General features: G+C 48.2%; 1 protein-coding gene across 1 annotated transcript in view; it reads right to left on the bottom strand.

Annotated features, from left to right (window-relative positions):
* Window positions 1-2,270: 2,270 nt before the first annotated feature.
* PKP1 (plakophilin 1) overlaps window positions 2,271-22,824 on the bottom strand; it is a 48,292-nt gene continuing 27,738 nt past the window's right edge. The window contains exons 4-13 of the mRNA XM_009994155.1: window positions 21,424-21,568; window positions 19,496-19,703; window positions 18,516-18,693; window positions 16,304-16,418; window positions 14,594-14,749; window positions 14,314-14,490; window positions 11,747-11,900; window positions 10,349-10,535; window positions 3,795-3,879; window positions 2,271-2,342 (exon numbers count right to left, since the gene is read on the bottom strand). Of these exons, the coding sequence (XP_009992457.1) occupies window positions 2,271-2,342; window positions 3,795-3,879; window positions 10,349-10,535; window positions 11,747-11,900; window positions 14,314-14,490; window positions 14,594-14,749; window positions 16,304-16,418; window positions 18,516-18,693; window positions 19,496-19,703; window positions 21,424-21,568 (1,477 nt within the window). The remainder of the gene's footprint in view (window positions 2,343-3,794; window positions 3,880-10,348; window positions 10,536-11,746; window positions 11,901-14,313; window positions 14,491-14,593; window positions 14,750-16,303; window positions 16,419-18,515; window positions 18,694-19,495; window positions 19,704-21,423; window positions 21,569-22,824) is intronic.

The raw sequence follows: 22,824 nt of genomic DNA, 5'->3' as shown, positions 1-22,824 counted from the left end.
AGATCTGAGCTGCATGCCCTCCAGGAAGAGGTAGAGGGTATTTTCCTTCTGGAGAGAGGAAGATCAGCTTCTTCCATCACATGGTTACTGTCATAAGAAGTGGGTTGCCCTAAAATGAGCTCAGCAGTCTCCTATCACAGCCTTAGGGTGATCTTGTAATTAAAGATACTGAGAAATAAAATTTCTAAACCTGACTTCACATGAGTGCTTACATTCCTTTGCCTATTAATACTATTTCTTTACATTGATCAATAAAAACAAAGTATTATTAAAAAGGCCACATCCCTCACTTTTTTTTCAGTCCCGTGTGGCAGCCAGTCAGCCCAGGGGTGGGAAACAACCCACTTTGCCTGTCTGCAGCTCAGCTTCTCAAATGCCACATTTGTCCAGGTACAGTCACGAGATCAAGTTGTTCTGGCGCTCCCAATGGTTCGGGACCCGGGAATGTTTGTGCTCTGCTGATGTGTGGTCATTGTCCCCTCACATTCAGCTGCAGAGAAGGGTTATTGAGACCCGGGAGAGAATCCGCAGACATCCATTTGCTTCTTGAGATAAAGAGTTCCCATGGCAGGAAAGAAATTCTAATAACTATAAGAGCTCGTTGGTGAAAGAAACAAACAAACAAAAAATGATAAGCAGGAAAGAAGCCCATGTTCAGAAACGTTTGGAACTACCAGACTTTGTAAAGAAGAGTATTAGTGTGTGTGTCTGTTCATAAAAGCCACGTGGAACGGGGGGGACTCGATGAAAAAATGGCCATTTTTATACTTGTGGGTAAAAATAGGTTGTGGCATGGGTTTAGTGTGGCAGTGTTGGGTGTGGGGATTGGGTGGAAATGGATAAAACTCTTCATGGGGGTTGAACTGCACAACTCACCCCACCTTTGGGTGGAAGACAGGGGACTGAGCCTGTAGGAAGATCCTCCTCACCACGTGTGCAGGTGTATGTTGCCTGCAGGCACACCCAGCAACACACCCAGCAACACACCCAGCTACACAGACACACTCTTTGCAAAAAATAAAAAATTATTGACATCAAGAAACTATAACCTCAGTGAAAGTCCCTTCTCGCCCCTAAAAAGAAGAAAATGCTTAAAAATATCAGTATCATCCACATGAAATCCATATGTTTAGTTTGATTTACAGTCGAGTTAAACTCAGAAACGCTCTATATCTTTAACATCCTATGTAAGTGGGGAAGGGTTTTCTTCCTGGACATGAACCAATTCCAAATTCTGAAATGGAGAAAAAACAAAGACAAACCAAAATCCTGGATAATTAAAACCTTCAAGAAATCCTTCCATTACATTCAAACCCAACTTACAATCTTTCTCTTGGCCTGTGCCCAGTTTCTCTACTGCCCATAACTTTTTCCCCTCGACTTTCACTCTTCTTTGAGGTTCAGTGGAAACATCCCAACAGGTCAAGAAGTGAAACCTTGTGTCTGAGCAGAGGAAAGAAATGGGCTTTTGCTCCATTTTCTCTTACATCAGGACTGTGCTTGGTTTGACTGCAAAGAGCACCTCAGGGAAGGGGGCAAATAACTCATTCTGGATGGTCTCAATCCCCTTCATATCCCTGGATATTTGGAAAGTGCAAAACTGCTTAGAGCTCTTCCCTTCAGTGGGAATTATCAACCCAAAGTGCCTTACAGACTCAATCCTCATTTTACACTGAATAAAATTCATAATGATGCCCTGAAAATTCTGCCCGTGGTTTCTCAAACTTGGTAAATCCATTGGGATTTTTCAGATGTCAGAATGGAGTTCCCCATTTTGACATGAGCCTTGCAGGTAGATTATTAAGTGCTCAAAATATCCCTGAGGGTGATGGTTAATGCCACAGGGTGTGCTGGAATTCATTGCTTGCTACTGACATTATCTGGATAATATTATTTGAAATTCAGGAAGGAGAGATTCCTTGAAAAGGCCCAGGTGAGAGGATTTGGGAAAATGTAATTCATGAATTATTGCTTGGCAAAGTAAGTAAGAAAGACACACGAGGTGTGGGCAAGTTGAGCAGCTTTGTCTGTCCCATGGCTGTTTGCTGGGGCCAACATCTGCACTAACACACATGGTTTGGACTTCAGACCCAAACAAACTTTGCCCAAAGTTTGGGTTGATAACATTTGGGATAAAAATCTCACGTATCCATGTTAGACTTTAGCTCTCCTGGGGCTGCTGCACTGCTGGGTTGCCCCCCCAAGCCCAGCCCTCCCCCCATGCCAGGGTCTCATTCTCACCTGCAGTCTGAACGTCCATGGAGATGCTCCTAAAATCTGGAGGAAAGGGTCCTGAAGGTCGTCCCAGCTAAAGATCCCATCATGTTCTTATCAAACCCTTGCTGAAAGAGCAGATGTGTATGAGTGCATATCTGTTCCAACACTGATAACCACCTGCTGCTGTGAGACAGAGCCTCCCACCCCCCTTCACTTAAAAATCATGGAATCATAGAATAACCAGGGTTGGAAGGGACCTTAAAGGCCTTGTAGATCCAACTCCCTGCCTGGGCAGGGACACCTCTCATTAGATCAGGTTGCTCAGAACCCCATCCAACCTGCCCTTCAACACTGCCAGGGATGGGGCAGCCACAGCTTCCCTGGGCAGCCTGTTCCAATGTCTCACAACCTTCATAGGGAAGAATTTGCTCCTAATGTCTAAAAACTGCTTCCTTCTCTAACAGGCTCCTCTGTCCTCCCTCTGGGTGCCTTTGATCCACGAACCATCACCCTTATTGATGGGTTTAATCTTTCTTGCATTGCTTTCCATCCACCAAGAGCTGGACTTCTCCAGCTTTACCAGAGAAAACCTTTACCTAATGCTTCACTGAATCATATTTCATCCTGGAAAAATGGCAAAGGGAGATGCCTGATGCATCCATCCCTGCAGACTCCACCTGATGTGCAAGGAACATCTGTGTGAACACGGAAGTGACTCAGTGACATCAAAACAAGCCAGCAGAGGCTCTGGATCAGAGCCTGGCACAAAGCTCCACAAGATTCCCTGGAGAAAGTCCCTAACTGTTGACATGAGCATGATATTTAGGTGCTCTCTCCCTTCCTGCCCCCAGGGTACTCCTGTTTGTGGATGTTCCTCCTTCTCTTTAATTTGGCCCTTTACTCTCTGCAGGTGCTGCTGCTGTGGAGCTGGAAACACCCTGCTGGTTCAAAGGCAGCCTGGGGAGCTGGCAGCCCTGGCTGCCTGGGCACTGCAGCCCTTTCTGTGGCAGGGAGCAAAACAAACCCTAAATACTCCTCTTCTTGGTTTAAAAGATTACCCTGAGCGTGGGGGTGATGTAACCACAGGGTAGGGTTGTGGACACAGAAAAAAATGGGGGTTAGAGAGTGGAGGAGGCTTTCCAGGGATCTGCTGGGACATGCTGATCCTACATGATGGAGTGTAACAAAGGGAATCTCCCAAGCCAACATGGAACCACGTCCTGGCCCGTTCCCAGTGCAGGGCAGTGCTGTGCAGCCATGGCAGCACTGACCCCAGGAGCATCGTGGAAGATGCCACCTAAACCAGCATCACCCCCAGGGTGCAAACTGCCCAACACAGCCACTCCCCCATCCACTTAGTCACTGAAGTCAGTCTGGCAGGGGTGGTTGTGACTCCTGCCTCTTGCTCAGGTCTTGGGTGGGTGCCAGAGTGCTGAGAGCACCACGGTCCTGCCGAGCTCCTCACAGCTGCTGCCCAGACCCACTGCTGAATCACAGCCCCTGCAAACACAACTTCAGAGGGTGAGTCAGGACCAGGGGTGCTCTGGTCAGCCAAAAAGCAGGACTGTTCTCCTTACCTGCTTGAGCACACTCTGCAGCTCCCTGTTGGACCACAGGTCTGTCAGGAGGAGGCGAGCAGCTTCAGCTGCTTTGGGACAGGAGCTGGGAAGATGAAAGCAACCCCCGTGAATTACAGTGGGCCAGAGAGCAGCAACCCACACACTTCACCAACAGCCTTTAAATAAGCCCATTCCCAGCTGGGAGCCTGGCTAGCCTGGGTGGAGGATGGTCAGTAAAAGTGTCTCTGCTGTCAGTGTTACATGAAATCAACCTGAGTTCAGAGCAGGAAAAATCATAGAACCATAGAATCCCAGAATGGTTTGGGTTGGAAGGGACCTTCAAGATCATCTAGATCCAACCCCCCTGCATGGGCAGGGACACCTCCCACCAGCCCAGGCTGCTCCAAGCCCCATCCAACCTGCCCTTCAACACTGCCAGGGATGGGGCAGCCACAACTTCCCTGGGCAACCTGGGCCAGGGTCTCATCACCCTTATAGTGAAGAATTTCCTCCTCACGTCTCACTTAAATCTCCCCTTTTCCAGTTTACAGTCATTCCCCCTTGTCCTCTCACTACAAGCTCTTGTCCCAGGTCCCTCTCCAGCTTTCCTGGAGCCCCTTCAGGCACTGGAAGCTGCTCTAAAGTCTCCCTGGAGCCTTCTCTTCTCCAGGCTGAGCAACACAAATGAAGAAGAGGGCTGGATTTCAGTGGAAAACTTGGTGTTCAACTGAGCTGAATAAGTGCTCCTGGAATGTGAAAACTGGGAGAGGGAAAGAGAATGGAAATGGTGCCAACCCTTCCCTGGCATCTGTAGGGCAGTGTGGGTGATCACTCAGGAGGGCTCCCTGCTGCCTGAGGAGCACAGAGGAGACAGGAGCACTTGTAGCAACAACATCTGCAACCAAAAGTCCTTACTCAGCACAACTTAATAGATACTTGCTCACGTAACAACTCCGAAACCGTGAGTCATAGCAGGACTTTTTATAAATTTGAAACATTTCATACAGCAACCCAGATATAAACCTCCCTGCTTGTTCTTATTGCTGCTCCTGATCTGCTGGACCTCGTCCTGCCTGTGGGAGACTCCAGATCTGAATTCAGTGTGACAACCCCAGCCTGTCTCAGCCAGAGGGAGGAAGAGGTATGAGACCAGAGTCAGGACACCTCCTGTGTGACAACTTCACAAAGCATTGTGCCCTCAGAATAGTCATAGCATCCCAGAATGGCTTAGGTTGGAAGGGACCTTAAAGATCATCAGGTTCCAACCCCCTGCATGGGCAGGGACACCTCCCACCAGCCCAGGCTGCTCCAAGCCCCATCCAACCTGCCCTTCAACACTGCCAGGGATGGGGCAGCCACAGCTTCTCTGGGCAACCTGGGCCAGGCTCTCACCACCCTCACAGTGAAGAATTTCTTCCTCGTGTCTAATCTAAATCTACCCTCTTCATCCTCTTCAGACCATGAGAAATGGGACTGAGAGTGGTCATCAGGAATAACTTGGGGCTTCAAGCACCATCCTCTGAGTCTGGAGGGACAGGAATGTGATCACAGGCAGTACATTTCAGGGTATTTCTCACAGCAGTTGCAACCAAAGAAATTAACAAGTTTGACTTGGTCATAAACTCCAAAGGGATTGTGCAGATGGGTCACATTTGTATTGTGTGGAGGATCACTCAGAAGTTCTTGAGCAATGTTTTGTACAGCAGAACCAGATTTTATTTTAAAATCACTTCCCTGGCTGTAACCATCCTATGCCATTCCACCAGAGTGACTGTGTTTAAAAAAAATCTATGCCTGAAAAATTGTTTGTGGCTGAAAAGCCATGAAAAACAATAAACCCAGAGGTATCTATGATGGTCAGTGCATGGTTTGACAGTCTTTTTCAAGAATGGTTGTTTCATAGAATCATAGAATGATAGAACCATTCAGGTTGGAAGGGACTTTAAAGATCATCCAGTTCCAATCCCCTGCCATGAGCAGGGAACCACCAGACCAAGCTGCACAAAACCTCAACCAACCTGGCCTTAAAACCCTCCAGGGATGGGGCATCAACAACCTCCCTGGGCAACCCATCCCAGTTCCTCACCACCCTCAGAGTGAAGAATTTCTTCCTAATATCTCACCTAAATCTCCTCTCTCTCAGTTTAAAACCATCACCCCTGGTCCTGTCACTGTCTTCTCTGATGAAAAGCCCCTCCCCAGCTTTCCTGGAGCCCCTTCAGGCACTGGAAGCTGCTCTAAGGTCTCCCTGGAGCCTTCTCTTCTGCAGGCTGAACACCCCAACTCTCTTTCTCTCCTTTGAAGTTAATTATCTTAAAAAAAAAAAAAAATAAAATAAAAACCAATTAGCTCCTGCTGATGCCAAATACTGATTTTTGCCATTATGATTTCAGAGCAGACTTCAAAAGAATTTTTCTTTTCAAACCAGAAGTAGCAGCAGCTGGTATCTGAGCCACTTCCAACTTTAGACAAAAGAATGTGTCCCTTCTGAAGGACTGACACTGCCTCCATGTCACACAGCATCTACTGCCACAGTCTGGGTATCTGATGGAGCATGAACTGATGGGGCTGTGACAACCTCAAAACCCTCCAGGGATGGGGCATCAACAACCTCCCTGGGCAACCCATCCCAGTTCCTCACCACCCTCAGAGTGAAGAATTTCTTCCTAATATCTCACCTAAATCTCCTCTCTCTCAGTTTAAAACCATCACCCCTGGTCCTGTCACTGTCTTCTCTGATGAAAAGCCCCTCCCCAGCTTTCCTGGAGCCCCTTCAGGCACTGGAAGCTGCTCTAAGGTCTCCCTGGAGCCTTCTCTTCTGCAGGCTGAACACCTCAACTCTCTTTCTCTCCTTTGAAGTTAATTATCTTAAAAAAAAAAAACAAAAACCAAAACCAATTAGCTCCTGCTGATGCCAAATACTGATTTTTGCCATTATGATTTCAGAGCAGACTTCAAAAGAATTTTTCTTTTCAAACCAGAAGTAGCAGCAGCTGGTATCTGAGCCACTTCCAACTTTAGACAAAAGAATGTGTCCCTTCTGAAGGACTGACACTGCCTCCATGTCACACAGCATCTACTGCCACAGTCTGGGTATCAGATGGAGCATGAACTGATGGGGCTGTGACAACCTCAGGATGGGAAGCAGCATTTCCTGAACAAAGGTGCTGGGAACAGTGTGTGGCTACAGAAGGTGTGGAACATGGAGCAGAATATGAAAAACAGCTGATTTGGGGGGGGAACTTCCTTAAAAACAAATTGCCTGGAAACCAAAGCTGATTGTCAGGACAGTCTTGCTTTGAGTAATAGAATTATTTGTAAAAACTTGTGGGAAGACAAGGAAGATGGAGAAGCAGTTGTCCAACAAATCATTGACTCAACAAAACACAAGCAAGAACATTATCAGAAGGACATGAAGAATCTTTCTGTGTGTCATAGGAGATGCCAAGGAATTCCTGGAAGAAAGGCCATGTCATTAAAGCTGAAATCAAGGGGCAACCTCTGGAAGAAATGGGCATTTGGAATGAGAACACCACTTTTCTGCAGAAAAGAAGCAAGGAAAGACCTAAGTGGCTTGAAAGATTAATTTAGGTAAAATGTTGTGGCAGAATTAAACCAAAATTAAATTGTGTAAGAAAAAAAGTCTGAAAAGTGAATGAAAAAAAGAGGAATGGAAAAAAAATATCAGTGATAAAGCATTTGTGAGACAAACTGCAAATCTCTTCTGCTGAAATTACTGAAAGAGATTTTGAAGAGAAGTTCTTAGTGCAGTCAGTAGAATTATTGAGGAAAATGATAATTTTATCAGTGAAATGAGTGTAATTTGAAAATGAGCAGAGGAATATTTTTCAGGGAGTTGGAGAAGAAAGCTGGAAAGGGCACCAGGCTTCTCAAAAAACTGAAAAAAGAAGGTAATATTCAATATTTTGGCAAAAAACTACATATGGTGCATGAACATCAATAATCACTAGGAAGCTCATGTCACAGATGGGGATATATGCACGAGGTGGAGACAATTATTTAATTGGGGTGCTCCAGGAAGGAGAAGAAACCACAGCTATCAGATAAACTGCTGAACTCTTGATGCCTTGCACTCAGAAAACAGCTACAAGTAACACCCAGAAAAGGCAGCCTCAGCTCTGAGGTGCTGCTTGACCTTCGAGAAGAGCACGAGGAACAAAAATATCTGTAACTTGTTTGTCTGTCACCTGGAAGCTCTTTCTTAAATGTTAATACAAAGTTTGGGCATTGGGTCTGCATCCAACCCAGGCAGCAACCCCCAGCAGAGCTGCTGGATCTAGTGTATGAGGCTCCTGCTGATGGAGCACTAGACAAGTCCCACCTTCAAATTCCTTGTTCTTCTTCCAGGCTCTAGAGGGAAGTGGGAAAAGTTCACTAACATGTGAACCAGGTGTCCAAGTCACTAAAGGGAAGATCTGTCACCTCTGCTTTGTGGGAACAGGCTGAAATGACACAGCTTGAATAAGGGAGATTGGTCCTGGGTGTGAAATGTCATTTGTTCAGGAGAGCTGAACAGCACAAAAAGCTTTGGGGACAGAAATTAATAAAGGAGGAAAAGGAAAAATTCGAGTCATGGACAGTTTAAGAACTGGGGAGTTTCTCAGACAGAATTCCTGATAAAGGCAGGAGGAACATACTGAAGACATCAGCAGAGTTTGGTAACTCCTCACAGCTGAGTGAGTCACTGCAAACAAAGCTCATCTCACAGAGCAGTCACAGACAATCAGGGCACACACAGCCCAGTTATGCAACACTTTGCTGACGTGGGAAATGAGCTGACGACAGGTCAGAGGGATCCAAAGAAGGACTTTAGGCAGAAGAAGTTAATGCCATTCAAAACAGTGAAGGCTTAGGAGAGGGCTGGGTTTCATGGCAATTGGGCTCATAGAGTGGAAGCAGCAAAATGACTGAGGTTCTTTGGCTGAGGTTCAAACTAAACAAGAAGGTCACTTCTGAGGACTGAGAGTCTCTGCTACTGATCATAGAATCATGGAATGGTTTCGACTGGAAGGGACTTTAAAGATCATCCAGTTCCAACCCCCTGCATGGGCAGGGACACCTCCCACCAGCCCAGGTTGCAGATCTAACCTGCCCTTGAACATTTCCAGGGATGGGCCTTTCTCACTTTCCCTGGGCAACCTGTTCCAGTGTCTCACTCCTCTCATAGAGAAGAATTTCCTCCTGATGTCTAACCTAAATCTCCCCTCTTCCATTTTTAATCCACTACCCCTCTCACTACAAGCCCTCCTAAAAAGTCCCTCCCCAGCTTTCTATTGAGGGATGATGGAGAAGGCATGTGAAAGTCTTTTCATAACAGAAACCAATATGTTACCTGTATAAGGTACTTTAAAAAAAAAAACAGATGGTAGGACAAATGAGAGTCCAGGGAGGAGAATACATGGTCCAAGAACACCAAGTTTAACACCATTCTGGCCAGACATGACAATATAGTTTGGCAAGGGGTGACCAGCTTCTGCACAGGGCTGGAGGGAGTATGGGCAACAAGCAGGACAGAATTCCTACCCCCAAAACTCCAACCAAATCCTAAAAGAAAAAGTTGTAAAATACATTGGGGTTGCTCAGTTGTTCTAAAATACATGTGAGGAGACCAGGGGAGGTACTGATTTAAAAAAAATAAATTCATATAAACACAGTTCATCAAAACTATATCTTTGCCACTTGAGGTGGATATTCCAAAAATAAGATGAACAAAGGGGAACATGAGAGCTGAGCAGCCTCCCAGGGCATCAGTGGTGCCTGCAGCTCAGACCTGACCTTCATGGGAAGGTTTGTGGGAAGCTGGGATTGGGAAGCTCTGGTGTGAGGGAGTTGGGCTGTGGCCTGACATCCCCTGGTTTGGGGGCTGGAATTTTTAACAGGGTTTAAGATGTTGGTCCTTCAGTTCTTTTTAGGATTCCTTAATATTCAACTACCAAATTCCCTGAGGCCCCTTTACAAATCCCACCAGGGCTCATCCCAAGAATCCAGTGCTGAGAATTCATGTCTACCAATGTTTGAATTTTTTTCATCTCTCTCAATTTACAAGCACAGGGAAGGAATCACAGAATCATAGGAGATGCTGAGTTGGAAGGGACCCATCAGGACCATGAGTCCAACTCCTGTCCCTGTGTAGGGCACCCCAAGAATCACATCAAGTGCCTGAGAGCATCATCCAAACACTCCTGAACTCAGGCAGGTTGGTGCTGTGACCACTGCCTGGGGAGCTGGTTCCTGTGCTCAACCACCCTCTGGGGGAAAACCTTTTGCTGATACCCAACCTAAACCTCCCCTGATTCAGCTTCTCCCATTCCCCCCAGTCCTGTCACTGGTCACAGGAGTGAAGACATCAGGACCTGCCCCATCTCTTCCCTCCTGAGGAACCACAGACTGATATGAGGTCACCCCTCAGCCTCCTCTTCTGTGCTTTGTTGTCCTTTCACTGTGGCTCTGAAGGCATCAGGGAGGCTCTGGGGTTAATCTGGCTCTGCACAAAGCACCCAGCCTCAAAAATATCTGCACAACCCTCTCCACACCGTCTGCCCCAAACTCACCCATTTCGGCACAGGCTTACTACATTATTTAGCATGTTGCTTGTCAAGTAAGACTTTCCCAGGTGTGGGTTGGACATGATGAGGTTCCTCAGAGTGTAACAAGCTGATGTCATGATCTCCCCATAGCTGTTAGTACTTCCAGACTGGAATGACAGGAGACGTGATACATCTGGGAGCACCTGGTGAGCTAAAGAGGTGGAATGTTCCAATCAACATTTAAAGAAAACCTGGCACAAGTGAACGATACTGTTTGTGTTAACAATGCAAGCAGCAGAGTTATCTCTGGAATGTGACACTAATAATGTTGGACAGTAATGGCATCCTAGAATCATAGAATCATGGAATGGTTTGGCTTAGAAGGGACCTTAAAGATCATCTAGATCCAACCCCCTGCATGGGCAGGGACACCTCCCACCAGCCCAGGTTGCTCCAAGCCCCATCCAACCTGCCCTTCAACACTGCCAGGGATGGGGCAGCCACAGCTTCCCTGGGCAACCTGGGCCAGGCTCTCACCACCCTCACACCAAACAATTCCCTCCTCATCTCCAACCTCAATCTTCCTCTTCCACTTTTCATCCATCCCCCTCATCCCATCCCTCCCTGCCCTTGTCCCAAGTCCCTCCCCAGCTTTCCTGGAGCCCCTTCAGGCACTGGAAGCTGCTCTAAGGTCTCCCTGGAACCTTCTCTTCTCCAGGCTGAACACCCCAACTCTCCCAGCCTGGCTCCAGAGCAGAGCTGCTCCAGCCCTTGGATCATCTAATAGTCATCACTTGATTTTCAGAGACAGAATGTGTGCTGCAAGTCTCTGGAAGGGCATGATATTGGTCAAGCCCATCTCATTTTCCTAAACACCCTCATGATCCTGCAGATCTGTCATTCTCTGCAAAGCAGACCTCATGCTTGTAGAGGCTTTGAGATTGCACACCTTCTGTTAATGAAGCCTGCAGATCACAGAACCATAGAATGTGTGGGGTTGGAAGGGACCTTTAAAGCCCATCCAGTTCAGCCCCCCCTACAGTGCACAGGGACCCTTTAAACTAGATCAGGTTGCTCAGAGCATCATCAAGCCTGACCTTGAATGTCTCCAGGGATGAAGCCTCCACCACCTCTCTGGGCAACCTGTTCCAGTGCTTCACCACCCTCATACTAAAGAGCTTCTTCCTGATATCCCATCAGCATCTACCCTGCTCTGGTTTAAGGCCATTGCCCCTCATCCTACTGCTACATGCCCTTGTAAGCAGCCCCTCCACACCTGATAGTCCTTTTGGCCAGAGGAAACCACACTGCTTTGGCCAGTTTCTGGGCAAACCCTACTACAGTGTTTACAAAGTGAGGTGGGCACAGAGGAGAGAGTTAGAAACAATTGTCCTGGAATCCCCAGTGGTGAAAATGCCTTACCCATGGTTTTGTGGAGAACAGGGTGCCGGGACATGTTACTCAGCAGAGAAGCCCCCGAGCGAACAACGTCGGAGCTGTTGGACTGGAGGAGCCGGGCGATGCGGGGCAGCCCCTTCTCCTTCAGACCAATCAGTTGGCTCATTGCATTGGACATCTAGGAGGAAGAGCAGAGATGTCTCATAACTTCTAATGCCAGGAGGACATAACTGGAATGAGGTACAAGGCCAGGCAAACTATAAAATAAGCACCTGTAGAATAACTTCTGCTACCAACATCCCATTTACCCCTCGTCTCTGCAGGCTTTTGTGAAGGCAGCCTCATCCTCTCTGATACAGCTGGGACTTCTGTTCTCTTTCTGGAGCCTGAGGAAGGACAGTTGCTCACACAACTGACATTTCCATAAGCTGGAGAAGTTTTACTTTCATGTCCATGTTGCCCTTGTCCTGTGCCCTTGCAGCTCCCTGCCATGCCACAAGTAATCAGCTGCTTCACAATAGGAAGAGCTAATGATACCTTTAAAAAACAAGCTGAAAACCAAAAATACTCATCTTGGATCCTGATCTCATGTTTGCTTATGTCAGGCTACAGCCAAGGCAGGCATATATTCATGGACATTGAATCACATACCCTTGCTATATTGCCCTCTTGTTGGTGGAGTTGAAGCTGAACTGCCCCACCAGAAAGGTTGCTGAAGGTTGTGGCACCATCAGTGACACATGTTCTCCAACAGTGACATGGGGATGGGGAGACTGGGCTGGAAGGCAACTCTCCCAGGGGGCTGAGACCCAGTTTCCCTCCCATGCTCCAGGAGGTACATGTGCCACCTTACAGATCCACACCAGCAGGAAGGGGATGTGAAAAGCTGAATCTGAGGAGAGATTCAGCATCCTCCTCTATAAAGTAAAGAGTTCTAAGCTTTATAAGCTTGTCCCCCTTGACAGCAAAACCCACCCAGCTCCTGCTCTGAGCTGGAATAAGACCCTTAGAAGGAAAAGACACTTCTGCACATCCAAGCAAATTCCAGCCATTCCCTTCTGAAGGCTGAAATAAGTTACTTCAAGACTGTCAGAGCTGGTTTTGGTTTGTTTGTTTTCTTCTTCACTGCCCAAAAGACATTCTTGTGTAATTAACTTGATTGCTGAAAGCCTTTTCCCTTCCAGGGAGCACACAGGTTCAACCCCTGCTCTTATCAGCTCTGCTGACACTGTAACAGCCTTTCTGCACTTCATCAGTGCCAGGGCTTGGTTAAACTGCAATTAAAAAAAAAAAAAAAGGTTCCCGAAGTATTTCATAGAATCATAGACTCATAGAATGGTTTGGGTTGGAAGGGACCTTAAAGATCACCCAGTTACAGCCCCTGCATGGGCAGGGACACCTCCCACCAGCCCAGGTTGCTCCAAGCCCCATCCAACCTGCCCTTCAACACTGCTAGGGATGGGGCAGCCACAGCTTCCCTGGGCAACCTGGGCCAGGCTCTCACCACCCTCACACCAAAGAATTCCCTCCTCATCTCCAACCTCAATCTCCCTCTTTCAGCTTTAATCCATTCACCCTTGTCCTCTCAGTACAAACCCTTGTACAAAGTCTCTCCCCAGCTTTCCTGCAGGCCCCTTTATCCTTCTGATGGATGTTTTCCCAGTTTTTTAACCATTTATGCACTTGGCCATTAATGAAAGAGACAAGAATTAGTGCAATCACCAAGATACTCTCTTGAGTAAAGGCATATTACAATTGTGTTCCCCCACCCTAAAGCAAAGGGAGACACTGGAAGACTTGCAGCAGAAGCTGCCAGGAGCTCTGAGCTGGCAGGTTAAGGCTGTCCCAGCAGCAGAGGCTCCACTTGTGAGTCACTTGGTGTTTCTGGGTGGAACGTGCACACGTGACACGCCTCTCCTACGTATGGAACCATTATCTCTTTATCTTTAAATTGGAATTGATGAAGTTTGACACAAACAGACAAGTCGAGGTCTGTCCACGTGAAGGCAGCCTGTGGGGACAGGCCCACAGCAGTGACATGGGGCACGGCAGGGCTGGCGTGGCCCCTGCTCTGCTCTGCCTCCTGCAGCGCCACGCAGCCCGTGTCACCTCCATGCTCCCACACCAGTGGGTGAGGACACCTACCAGAGCTATTTTACAAGCAGTTCTGATGTGAGGACAAGCCACAACCCACAGCACAACCCACCCTGTTATTAGAGCCACCTCCTACTGGAAAAACACGGGCAGGGGATGGCGCAGGCACGTCGCTGCCTTAATGACATCTGTCCACATGTGCACATCTGGGCACATCCTCAGTGGTGTCCTGGGGGAGGCCTCCAGCACCAGTACATGCTGGTGACAGGACCTACCTAGAGAAGCCCATAGGAGGTGTATGGATCTGGGATAAAACCTTGGGATGCTGATTAAAACCCCCCATGAGACCCCTGTTAACAAAGACCTCAGCTGGAACTTCCACTGTGGAAAGACTTGCAATCATCCCCTGAGGTGGAAGGAGGCCCTTTTCCCTTCTGATTATTATAAGCTGCTGACACTTTTGACCACACTTTTTTGGATGGGACAGGAGCACTTACCAGCCCTCTGCTCGCAGTGAGGTTCTGCAGAGCTCCAGCACAAGCTTCCAAGGTGGCATCCTTCTTGCTCTGGTCCATCAGGGACAGGTAGGTACGGATGGCATCAGAGTGGTAGAGCCAGCTGGGTCCTTTGGGTTTAAAATCCTCCTCAGGAAGGGGGACACCATACTCATCATTCTACAAAGATATGAGAAACTGGAAGCTCAGATCCTGCTCCTTGCTAGCAGCCCCTGCCTGAGGCTGAATATCACCTTTACGAGCCCTCTCTGGCACATCTTACCTCCATTTTACCACTCCTGCTGTTGAAACAGCCTGTGAGAGTTTTGTCCATATAAACACTCCGGGCCATGTGGTTGAGTTGGGTGTATTTGTTGGGAACTTCAGCATCCAGGCGGTAGGAGAGGTTGTGCAGGATGCAGATGCAATTCTCCACAGACTGCAACGACCACCAGAATAAAAATGCAAGCATCAAATTAGGCAGAAAAACACAGACCAGCTTTTGCTACAGCTAGAGAGAGAGGTCTCACAGCATGCAGTAATTAGCTTTTTTTTTTTTTTTCCCAGCAGTTACATTGTTTATGCTCCTGATCCTGGCCCAGGTTTCCCAGAGAACTCTGGATGTGCCCTCCTGGAAGTGTTCAAGGCCAGGCTGGATGGGGCTTGGAGCAACCTGATCTAGTGGGAGGTGTCCCTGCCCATGGCAGGAGGCTGGACTGGGTGATCCCTTCCAGCCCAAACTAACCCATGATCCTATGATGATTCTATGACCCTGATTAAGGTAGCAATGGATGGGAAGGAAGAAGGAGGCAGAGTAGACACAAGTGAAGGCCACACAGCCCAAGTGCTGTACCATGAATCTCAGTGAACTGACCGAGTGAAGCTTATCAGGCCCCACTGCCACAGCCAAGATGGTTAACAGGAAAAGAGAGCAGGAGTGCAGAGGGTGGTTCCATCCAACTGCCCACTCTCAAATGCCAAATCCTGAAATTCTTTCTTGCCTTAGTCAACTTCCAATGACTTTGTGCAAGTCACAGCTATGGATTAGGGGATGTTTTTTACCACAATCAAGCTTTTAAGCCTCCTGGATGTCAGAATGCCCAATATAAAAAGCAAGGGGGAATTTCTAAGAGATACCTGTAACCAACCCCAAAACATGTGCTTATATTTCTGAAGAGCTCTGTTCAACATGTGCTCAGAAACTGGTCTTCTTGCAAAAGCCATTCTCAAAAGAGGATTTGCTTAATCCTGAACTGATTTGAAATAATTTTGATTTTGTTGGGCACTGAGGACTTCAGGTTGTCTGGCTACTATCACAGGAGTTGAACTCCTAAAAATGTGGCTGTAAAAGCTAATTAGGCCAAGGAAAGTGCTCTTTACACAGAGCAGAGTTACATTTGGGGGACTGATGGAAAGAGGCCAGCTCCTGGAAATGGAGATTAAGCTGCCAGAAGGGTCTCAAGGTGGGAGGGGAAGGAAGGAAAGCATATTGGGGGCTCAGAAGCTGAAATATTTTGCTGTGTGTCTGTGTTTGGCCAAAGGAAATTGTAAAACCCACCGCTCTACTTCAGGCCCAGAGCACAGAGGATTTGCAATCTTACAACAGATCACACTGGGATTTGGAAGGAGAAGCCACAGAGAGTCCAGTCCCCTCTTCTGTTTGTTTGAAAGGGATTTTGAGCCTTTCCCAAAGTTGCAATTATTAACTACGGGGCTGAACTCTATCAAACAGCTCAGGCTGAGCATCAGGGGTAGATTAAAGTTAGAAATTAGGAGGGAATTCTTTGCTGTGAGGGTGGTGAGACCTTGGCCCAGGTTGCCCAGGGAAGCTGTGGCTGCCCCATCCCTGGCAGTGTTGAAGGGCAGGTTGGATGGGGCTTGGAGCAACCTGGTCTAGTGGGAGGTGACCCTACCTATGTCAGGAAGGCTGGGACTGGGTGATCCCTAAGGTCCCTTCCAACCCAAACCATTCTGTGATCCCAGGATCTGGTACCTTGTCATCAGGTCGGTTGGAGGCCACGCAGTTCTGGGTGTAGGTCATGACAGAATCGATCAATCCCGGGTAATTCCTCATGGTCTGGCGCCCCATGTCTGCAGAACTCAAGTTCCTGAAGGAGGCCATTGCAGAGCATGTCAGGAGAGAGGGAGGAGGGAGAATTAGTTGGGCTCACTTACTAGTCTCTGTGGGCTTGGTTCTGGCTGTGACTTTAGTTTAAGGATATTTTTGTAGGTTCAGCAAGGCTGGTGGACTGCTCTTATGTGGAGGCCTTCTGGAGGACTGTGCTGGTGCACAGCTCTCTCCTTGCTCTTCAGGACTGCTTTGGTCCAGGCCCGTTAAGGAGCTCTGCCTAGAAAACACCCTCCTAGTGAGAATAACTCTCAGTGATATTTTGCCTTAGAGGCTACACATGTGACACACACAGACTCATCAGCTGCTTGGAAGTGTTTCCAAAGGGAAGACTGAAAAAAGACCAGCTGGGATTACTGTGAAAATCAGGAAGTTGTGAGTGCTGTTGGGCATGGAGCTGCACAGGGTCAGCAGCAAAATGTGTGTGGTAACTGGGGGCAGAGATGCTGCAGAGCAGCAATCTCTCTGACCAGACAGACTGCTCAGTTTGGAATGTCATGTATTCTGAGCACTGCTTGCTGCCAGGACCAGGGAGTTTTTCCAGTAATAGGAAATGATTTTTTTCGTTGTTTTGTTGTGGGTTTTGGGGGGGGGTTTGGTTGTTTTTTTCTTCCCCGTTTTATTGCCTTGTAGCTTGCAAATGAAAAACAAAGAGAGGTTGGCAGTTGTTGTGAGATATTCACTCCAGGCGTTCCAGAACTGGATTTGATGTTCACTGTGATTTGCAGCCTCCTCATTAGCATGAATTCATCTGCAATCCAGAAATGCTTGAGCAGCAATGGCTCGAGCCCAGGGCAAACCCAAGGCTGTTCTCATCCCTGCGTTATGAAGTGGCAGGGCAGTGAGTCAGAGCAATCCCAGCTGCCCCCTCAGAGCAGGGGCTCTGGACCCAACTGCCCTGCTCTCCTGACTCGGTTCACTCCCCAACCTTCCGAGCTCCCTGATCGACCTTCGTCTGGGGTTCCTCCCTGGGGATGTCAGACATCACTGCCCCAAATTGTGACAAGGCTCAAGATGGAGTCTGCCTTGAGTTCAACTCCACGGAAAGCTCCTCTCCCAAGCCATGCAGAAGGAGGGCAGCATCACCTGTCCCTCATCTGAATGGGCCGTTCTGTGGCATCGGTGGGTTGAGATGGTCTTAGCAGTGGGGGCACCTCACACCCAGCTGTGACTGCAGGGGGAAGGTGCCTTCCAAGACAAGGAAAGGAGCTGCCAGACACAGTTCCCAGCCACAGAAAATGATGGTATCACATCTCAGAAGGCCCCTGTGCTGTGCTCTCTCACTGGTTTCATAAGCAGCTCCAGCTCCTGCCGGCTGCCCGGCCGGGAAGGGCGCGGTCGCCCCGCGCTCCCTCGGGGAGAGCTGCAGTTGATGAAAGTACCTAATTATACAGGGTAGGTTTCATTTCCCCCCCCCCCCACAACTTGTTCCCAATGAGACGAGGAGCTTGCATCCAAGTAGAGGAGGGTGGTAGGAGAAGCAGCAAGTCAGGGCGAAGATCCTCTGCGAAAGGGCTCTGGCGTTCCCGGGAAAAAAATAAATCCTCTGGGTTCATTCTGCACCTCCTGCTTTGGAGATGACACATCTGAAGAAGTGAGCCAGGAAAAAATCCAATGGGACTGCTCTGGACTAAACTGTTGTTAAATCCAGTGGGAAAATGCTTGTTTTCCCCACATTGAGAATTCTGTCCTTTTGCCACATAAAACCCAAACCAGTTTGTCTTCTAGCAACCAGAATTGTCTCTGGAAGCCTCAAAAAGTCAAAGGGAAAAGATGTTAAGTTTTCTGGGCTGAGCTGAACAGCCAGGCTGCAGTATTGCAGCCCTCCTGTGACAAAGCAACTTCCACTTTCCAAGCAGAGACAGCAAGAACAAACTTCTTTAAAAAAAAAAGAGCTACTAGAAAACCTATTTCACATTTAAGGTTTTTTTTTCCTACTCTTAGTGAGGGAAACTTCCTCCGGGAGAATTTTTTATTAACACAACTTCAGAGAGTGTGTCCTTAGCTCACTGTGAGAGGATTTAGCCAGTTCCAGCTCTTGCTAGAAGCTGCAGGGAGTCCCTGCTTGTTGACTCACCTCAGACAACCTGTAGCATTGAAGAATACTTCTGGGTCAATGATTTCTCTTGTCCTGTTGCAGCTGCCATCAGACCAGCCAGAGAATGGGATGATAACACAGTCTGTCAAGACGGGGAGGGCCTCCTGTATCAACTCTTCTTTTAATTCATCAGTGGAGGAGAGGTTCCAGAGCAGTCCTAGAGAGGAGGTGGGAAACAAGCTCAAGGTCAAGCAGAGGGTCAACGTGCATTAGAAACTTTGTAGAGTTAGAGGGATTTCCAGCAACAAAGCCCTTCTTCACTCCATCCCTCTTTGAACTAGGCTGCCCTAAGACCTAGACTCTGTCTGCCCCTATGGGAGACGGGCAGGATGGGCACCAGGAGCATGGCATCATGCAGGGGTGGGCATCATGCAGGGGTGGGCATCATGCAGAGGTGGGCATCACGCAGGGGTGGGCATCACGCAGGGGTGGGCATCATGCAGAGGTGGGCATCCAAACGTCCTCCCAGAATCAGTGTTTATTGCCATTAAGTTGCACAGGGAAGGATCTCTCCAGGGATCTCATAAAGGCTTGCACACAAGGCCTCAGTCACAGCTGAGGAGAACTCACACTCATGTGAATCCTTCAAGAAAAGGTGGGACACCCAGGAGATAACCTGCCCAACCACACTGGGATTGCAAGCACCCTTGGCTTTCCCTGGAAACAGCACAGGGGCCAGGGGTGCAGGGAAGCAGGGGAATGGCAGGGTGACCAGAGCTGTGGGGGGCAACCTGGGGCAGAGGCTTCCTCAGCGGACTCTCCTGATATGAGGAACCCTTATGGGAGGGACATTGAAGGGCCATGACCTCCTCTGCCTTCTGTTTTAAGTTGGCATTTGGTGCAACAGGGGCATAAAACCTCCTGTCTGTGCTATGGCAGCACCGTGGCTACCGGGAAACCAGGACCACGGGCAGGGAGGAGCAAGGTCCTCGCTGAGGGCTGAGCAGTGAGCTGTGTACCTGTCAGTTGCTTCTGAATTTCAGTGTTCCCTGTCCTCCTGAGGAGGCTCACACACTCCCTTATCCCATTCTGCCGCCGGGTTTCTATCTTGTTGGTTGGATTCTTGAAGACCAGGTTCCGGAGGGCTCCGGCCGCCGCGCGCTGCACGTTCTGGTTGGTGCTGCGGAGCAGCTCCACCAGCTTGGCAATGCCCCCCAGCCGATAGACCTGGAAAGACACGAGGCCATCAGCACGGTGTGCAGAGCATTCCTACCACTGGGACAGCTGCAACTGGCAGGGCAAGGGAAGGAGCCAGCACGGCAGGTCCCCAGAGGAGCAGGGCGAGCAGAACTCGAGTGCAGCACGGCCAGAGCTTGGACATGGAATGTCTGGTTTGGGCCACAGGGCATGAGAACAAAGGTGCTGGTGTTGAGGTTGGAGTTTCAGTTCTAGATTTCTGTGAGTAATGGCCACAAAGTGAGTGCTTTGCTGATGCAGATGTGCTTGCTCCCACAAACTTTCACCTACCTCCATCCCCTTGCACCAGGTGGAAATGTTGCTCTGCCTATCTGTAGAGACCATTTATAGCCATGTAATGACCTGGTGTGGTAATTTATCTGCATCCTGATATCATAGGCTGAGCTTAGAGAGATGGTCATGGTAGAGTGTAAACACCTTTAAGGTCAGCCAGAAGCAGTTCTGTCCCATACTGGGCAGCAGGGGAAAGGGGGATGAACACAGGACACCACACACATGCTGGGGGGTCTGGAGAAAAATCCTTCCAGCTGAGCTCTCCAAAAGGATGAGACCCCATAGTAGGATGTTGTTTCCTGGGGACATGATCCTGCATGGAACCCCTCCTGGCACAGACCAGCCCCTGGGGATTTGCTGACAAGAGAATGAATGAGCACCTTCAGAGGGGAAAGAAAACAAGCATGTGCTGGGATGACTCACAGACCTGCTCTGACACATCTTTCTGGGAAGCAGTGGGACAAGCCAGTGCTCAGAGTGTGTTTTCAACTGTAACAAAGGGTGTGGCCACCCCACAATTAGTGGCTGTAAAGTGGGTTGGGGTACCTGCCCTTGGTGCAGCCAGGGCACAGGGGGACATCACCACACTGGACCACCATGTCCTGCTCAACTGCTGGCAAATGGAAAACCACCTCCCTAGGGATGGCATCTTGATAAACCTGTGTTTGCAGGACTACAGACGTGCCAGGGTGGGGAGAAAGTTTGGTGATAGTCTTGCTACAGCAGATCCATCCTGGAGACTGCCCCTTGGCTGCATGTTGGCATAAATTCAGTGCCAGGAGACTAAGTGCACAAGAAAAATAATCTGTGCTACAAGAAGGGTTTTTGTTTGATCAAATAGCTTTGTAGTAGGAGGTGTCCCATGGCAGGGGGGCTGAAACTAGATCACCTTTAAGGTCCCTTCCAAATCAAACCATTCTTGATTCTATAATTCTAGGATACATGATCACTAATTAACCCCTTGGCTCAGAGGGCTGAAAATGGCTGAAAATGTCACTGAGCAATGCACAGTGAAGGTCAGAGTGGGATTTAGGGTAGTTTGTGTGGCTCTGACACTGCAGCTGAGATAGCAAAGGATCCAGATGGAACCAGATGAGGACACTGTGTCTGGGTGGCTGCTCCCTTATCACCAAAACCTGCCAATCTCTGTCACAGCAGCTTGTGGTGATGATGTGGACACGGTCTCCTCTGCTGCCTGGTAACTGTTCCCCTGTGTTAAAATCTTGACTGACTGCTATTAAGAGAAAGTGGCCACAAATAGTTGGAAAATCTACTTAATTATCTTCTTGATGTGACTAATGAGGTATAAAAGCTCCATCATGAAAATTAAGGTGACCAATGGACCCTTGGTATTGAGGAAAACCAGTTCCATCCATTTCATGTGCCAGCACATCCAGCTCTAAAGGATTTGGCTCACCTCTTGCTTGGCAGACTCATCCTGGAAGCAGGTGTGCTGGAGGTAGTAAGCACCCATGGCCTGGTGTTTGTCATCAGAAGAGCACAGAAATTGGATGGCTTTCTGGATGGTCATCGTGCTGCCATCTATCTCATCACCACATATTCTGTGTTAAAGACAAATACAACATTGGCTGAGTGCTCAGCCCAGAGGGCTGCCTCAGCACTGGGAATTATTAGGAAGGAATCAGCTGTGTAAAACTAATCACAAGGTACAGTTTCATAGTCACAAAAAACAGTTTTACATCAAAATGTAAAATACAATCACGTTGCTGCATAAACCTCAGGGTGAACCCCTTGTGCATTTCTGTGTTTCAAAAAAAGAGATGATAGAAGTGGAAAATACACCCTGGAGGACACTAAGGCTAATAAATTATGGAACAAATCTATCCAGAAACAAAGGAGACAGAAAGTGAAAGCTCAGCCAAGGTGCTAGATGTCTAATCATGTGTAAAGTGGAAGGTTTAATGAAGAGAGAACCAATATTCACTGTTCCTCAAATAGAAGAATAAGTGGACAGGAGTGAAACCATCCATCAGGTGATGAGGACAACCTAAAGCAGGTGGGTGCTTTTCCCACACTGTGTCATCCTTTGATGTGAGATGTGGTGGAAGCAAAAATGTGAGAATAGGTGATGGTCTCAGGAGGCAAGAGCAGATCCCTTCAGAAAAGGTGACTGGCATGTCTGGAGTGATGGGATGGAGAAATATTGAGTTTATGAAATACTAATAATAGCACCAGACATCCTGCTCCCAGGGCATGTTTACATGGGTTGTCTCAAGCACTTCACAGAAGTTCACCACTGTCATCATCCCCTCCTATGGGTAAAGAATGTGCCTAGAGACTCCAGAGGAAGGATATGAACACCTCTGGCTTGGAGCAGGACTGCAACCTTGGAAACAAACAAACAAACACCTGATGAGTTGTCCACTTGTTTAGAAATACGACTCTTTGCCTTCTACTTATTTAGCATCATCTGTGATGTTTTCACCCCATAAAATTAGAAAAGGCTGTGGAATTTCAGCCTGATGAAGGGGCTCTGAGCTGCAAAGCTTGTCTGTGTTTGCAGTTATATCAGTTACTCCCACAGAAGTTACTCTTTCTTCTCAGCATCCTTGCACCCTGGGCCTGCAGCTGGACCCCTGCTCACAGCAGCAATGGTTGTGTTGGTTTTAATCAGAGTAAATGACTCACAAAGTTCAGGACTTGAGAAGAGTCAAACTCCAATCTCCTGTTTGGCTGTGTCCTGGGTTGAGCCAGGATGAAGCCACTTTTCCTTTTACTGAATTTTTTTGCTTCAGTAAATGTTCCAGCTTAGAAGTGGCTTCATCAAACCAGGACAGGTTGTTACTGTTTCAGCAGG

Source organism: Chaetura pelagica, unplaced genomic scaffold (assembly GCF_000747805.2).
Source record: "Chaetura pelagica isolate M959 unplaced genomic scaffold, ChaPel_1.0 scaffold470, whole genome shotgun sequence".
Lineage (NCBI taxonomy): Eukaryota > Metazoa > Chordata > Aves > Apodiformes > Apodidae > Chaetura > Chaetura pelagica.
Note: the sequence above shows the minus strand (reverse complement) of the source record. Positions and strands in the feature narration are given on the sequence as shown.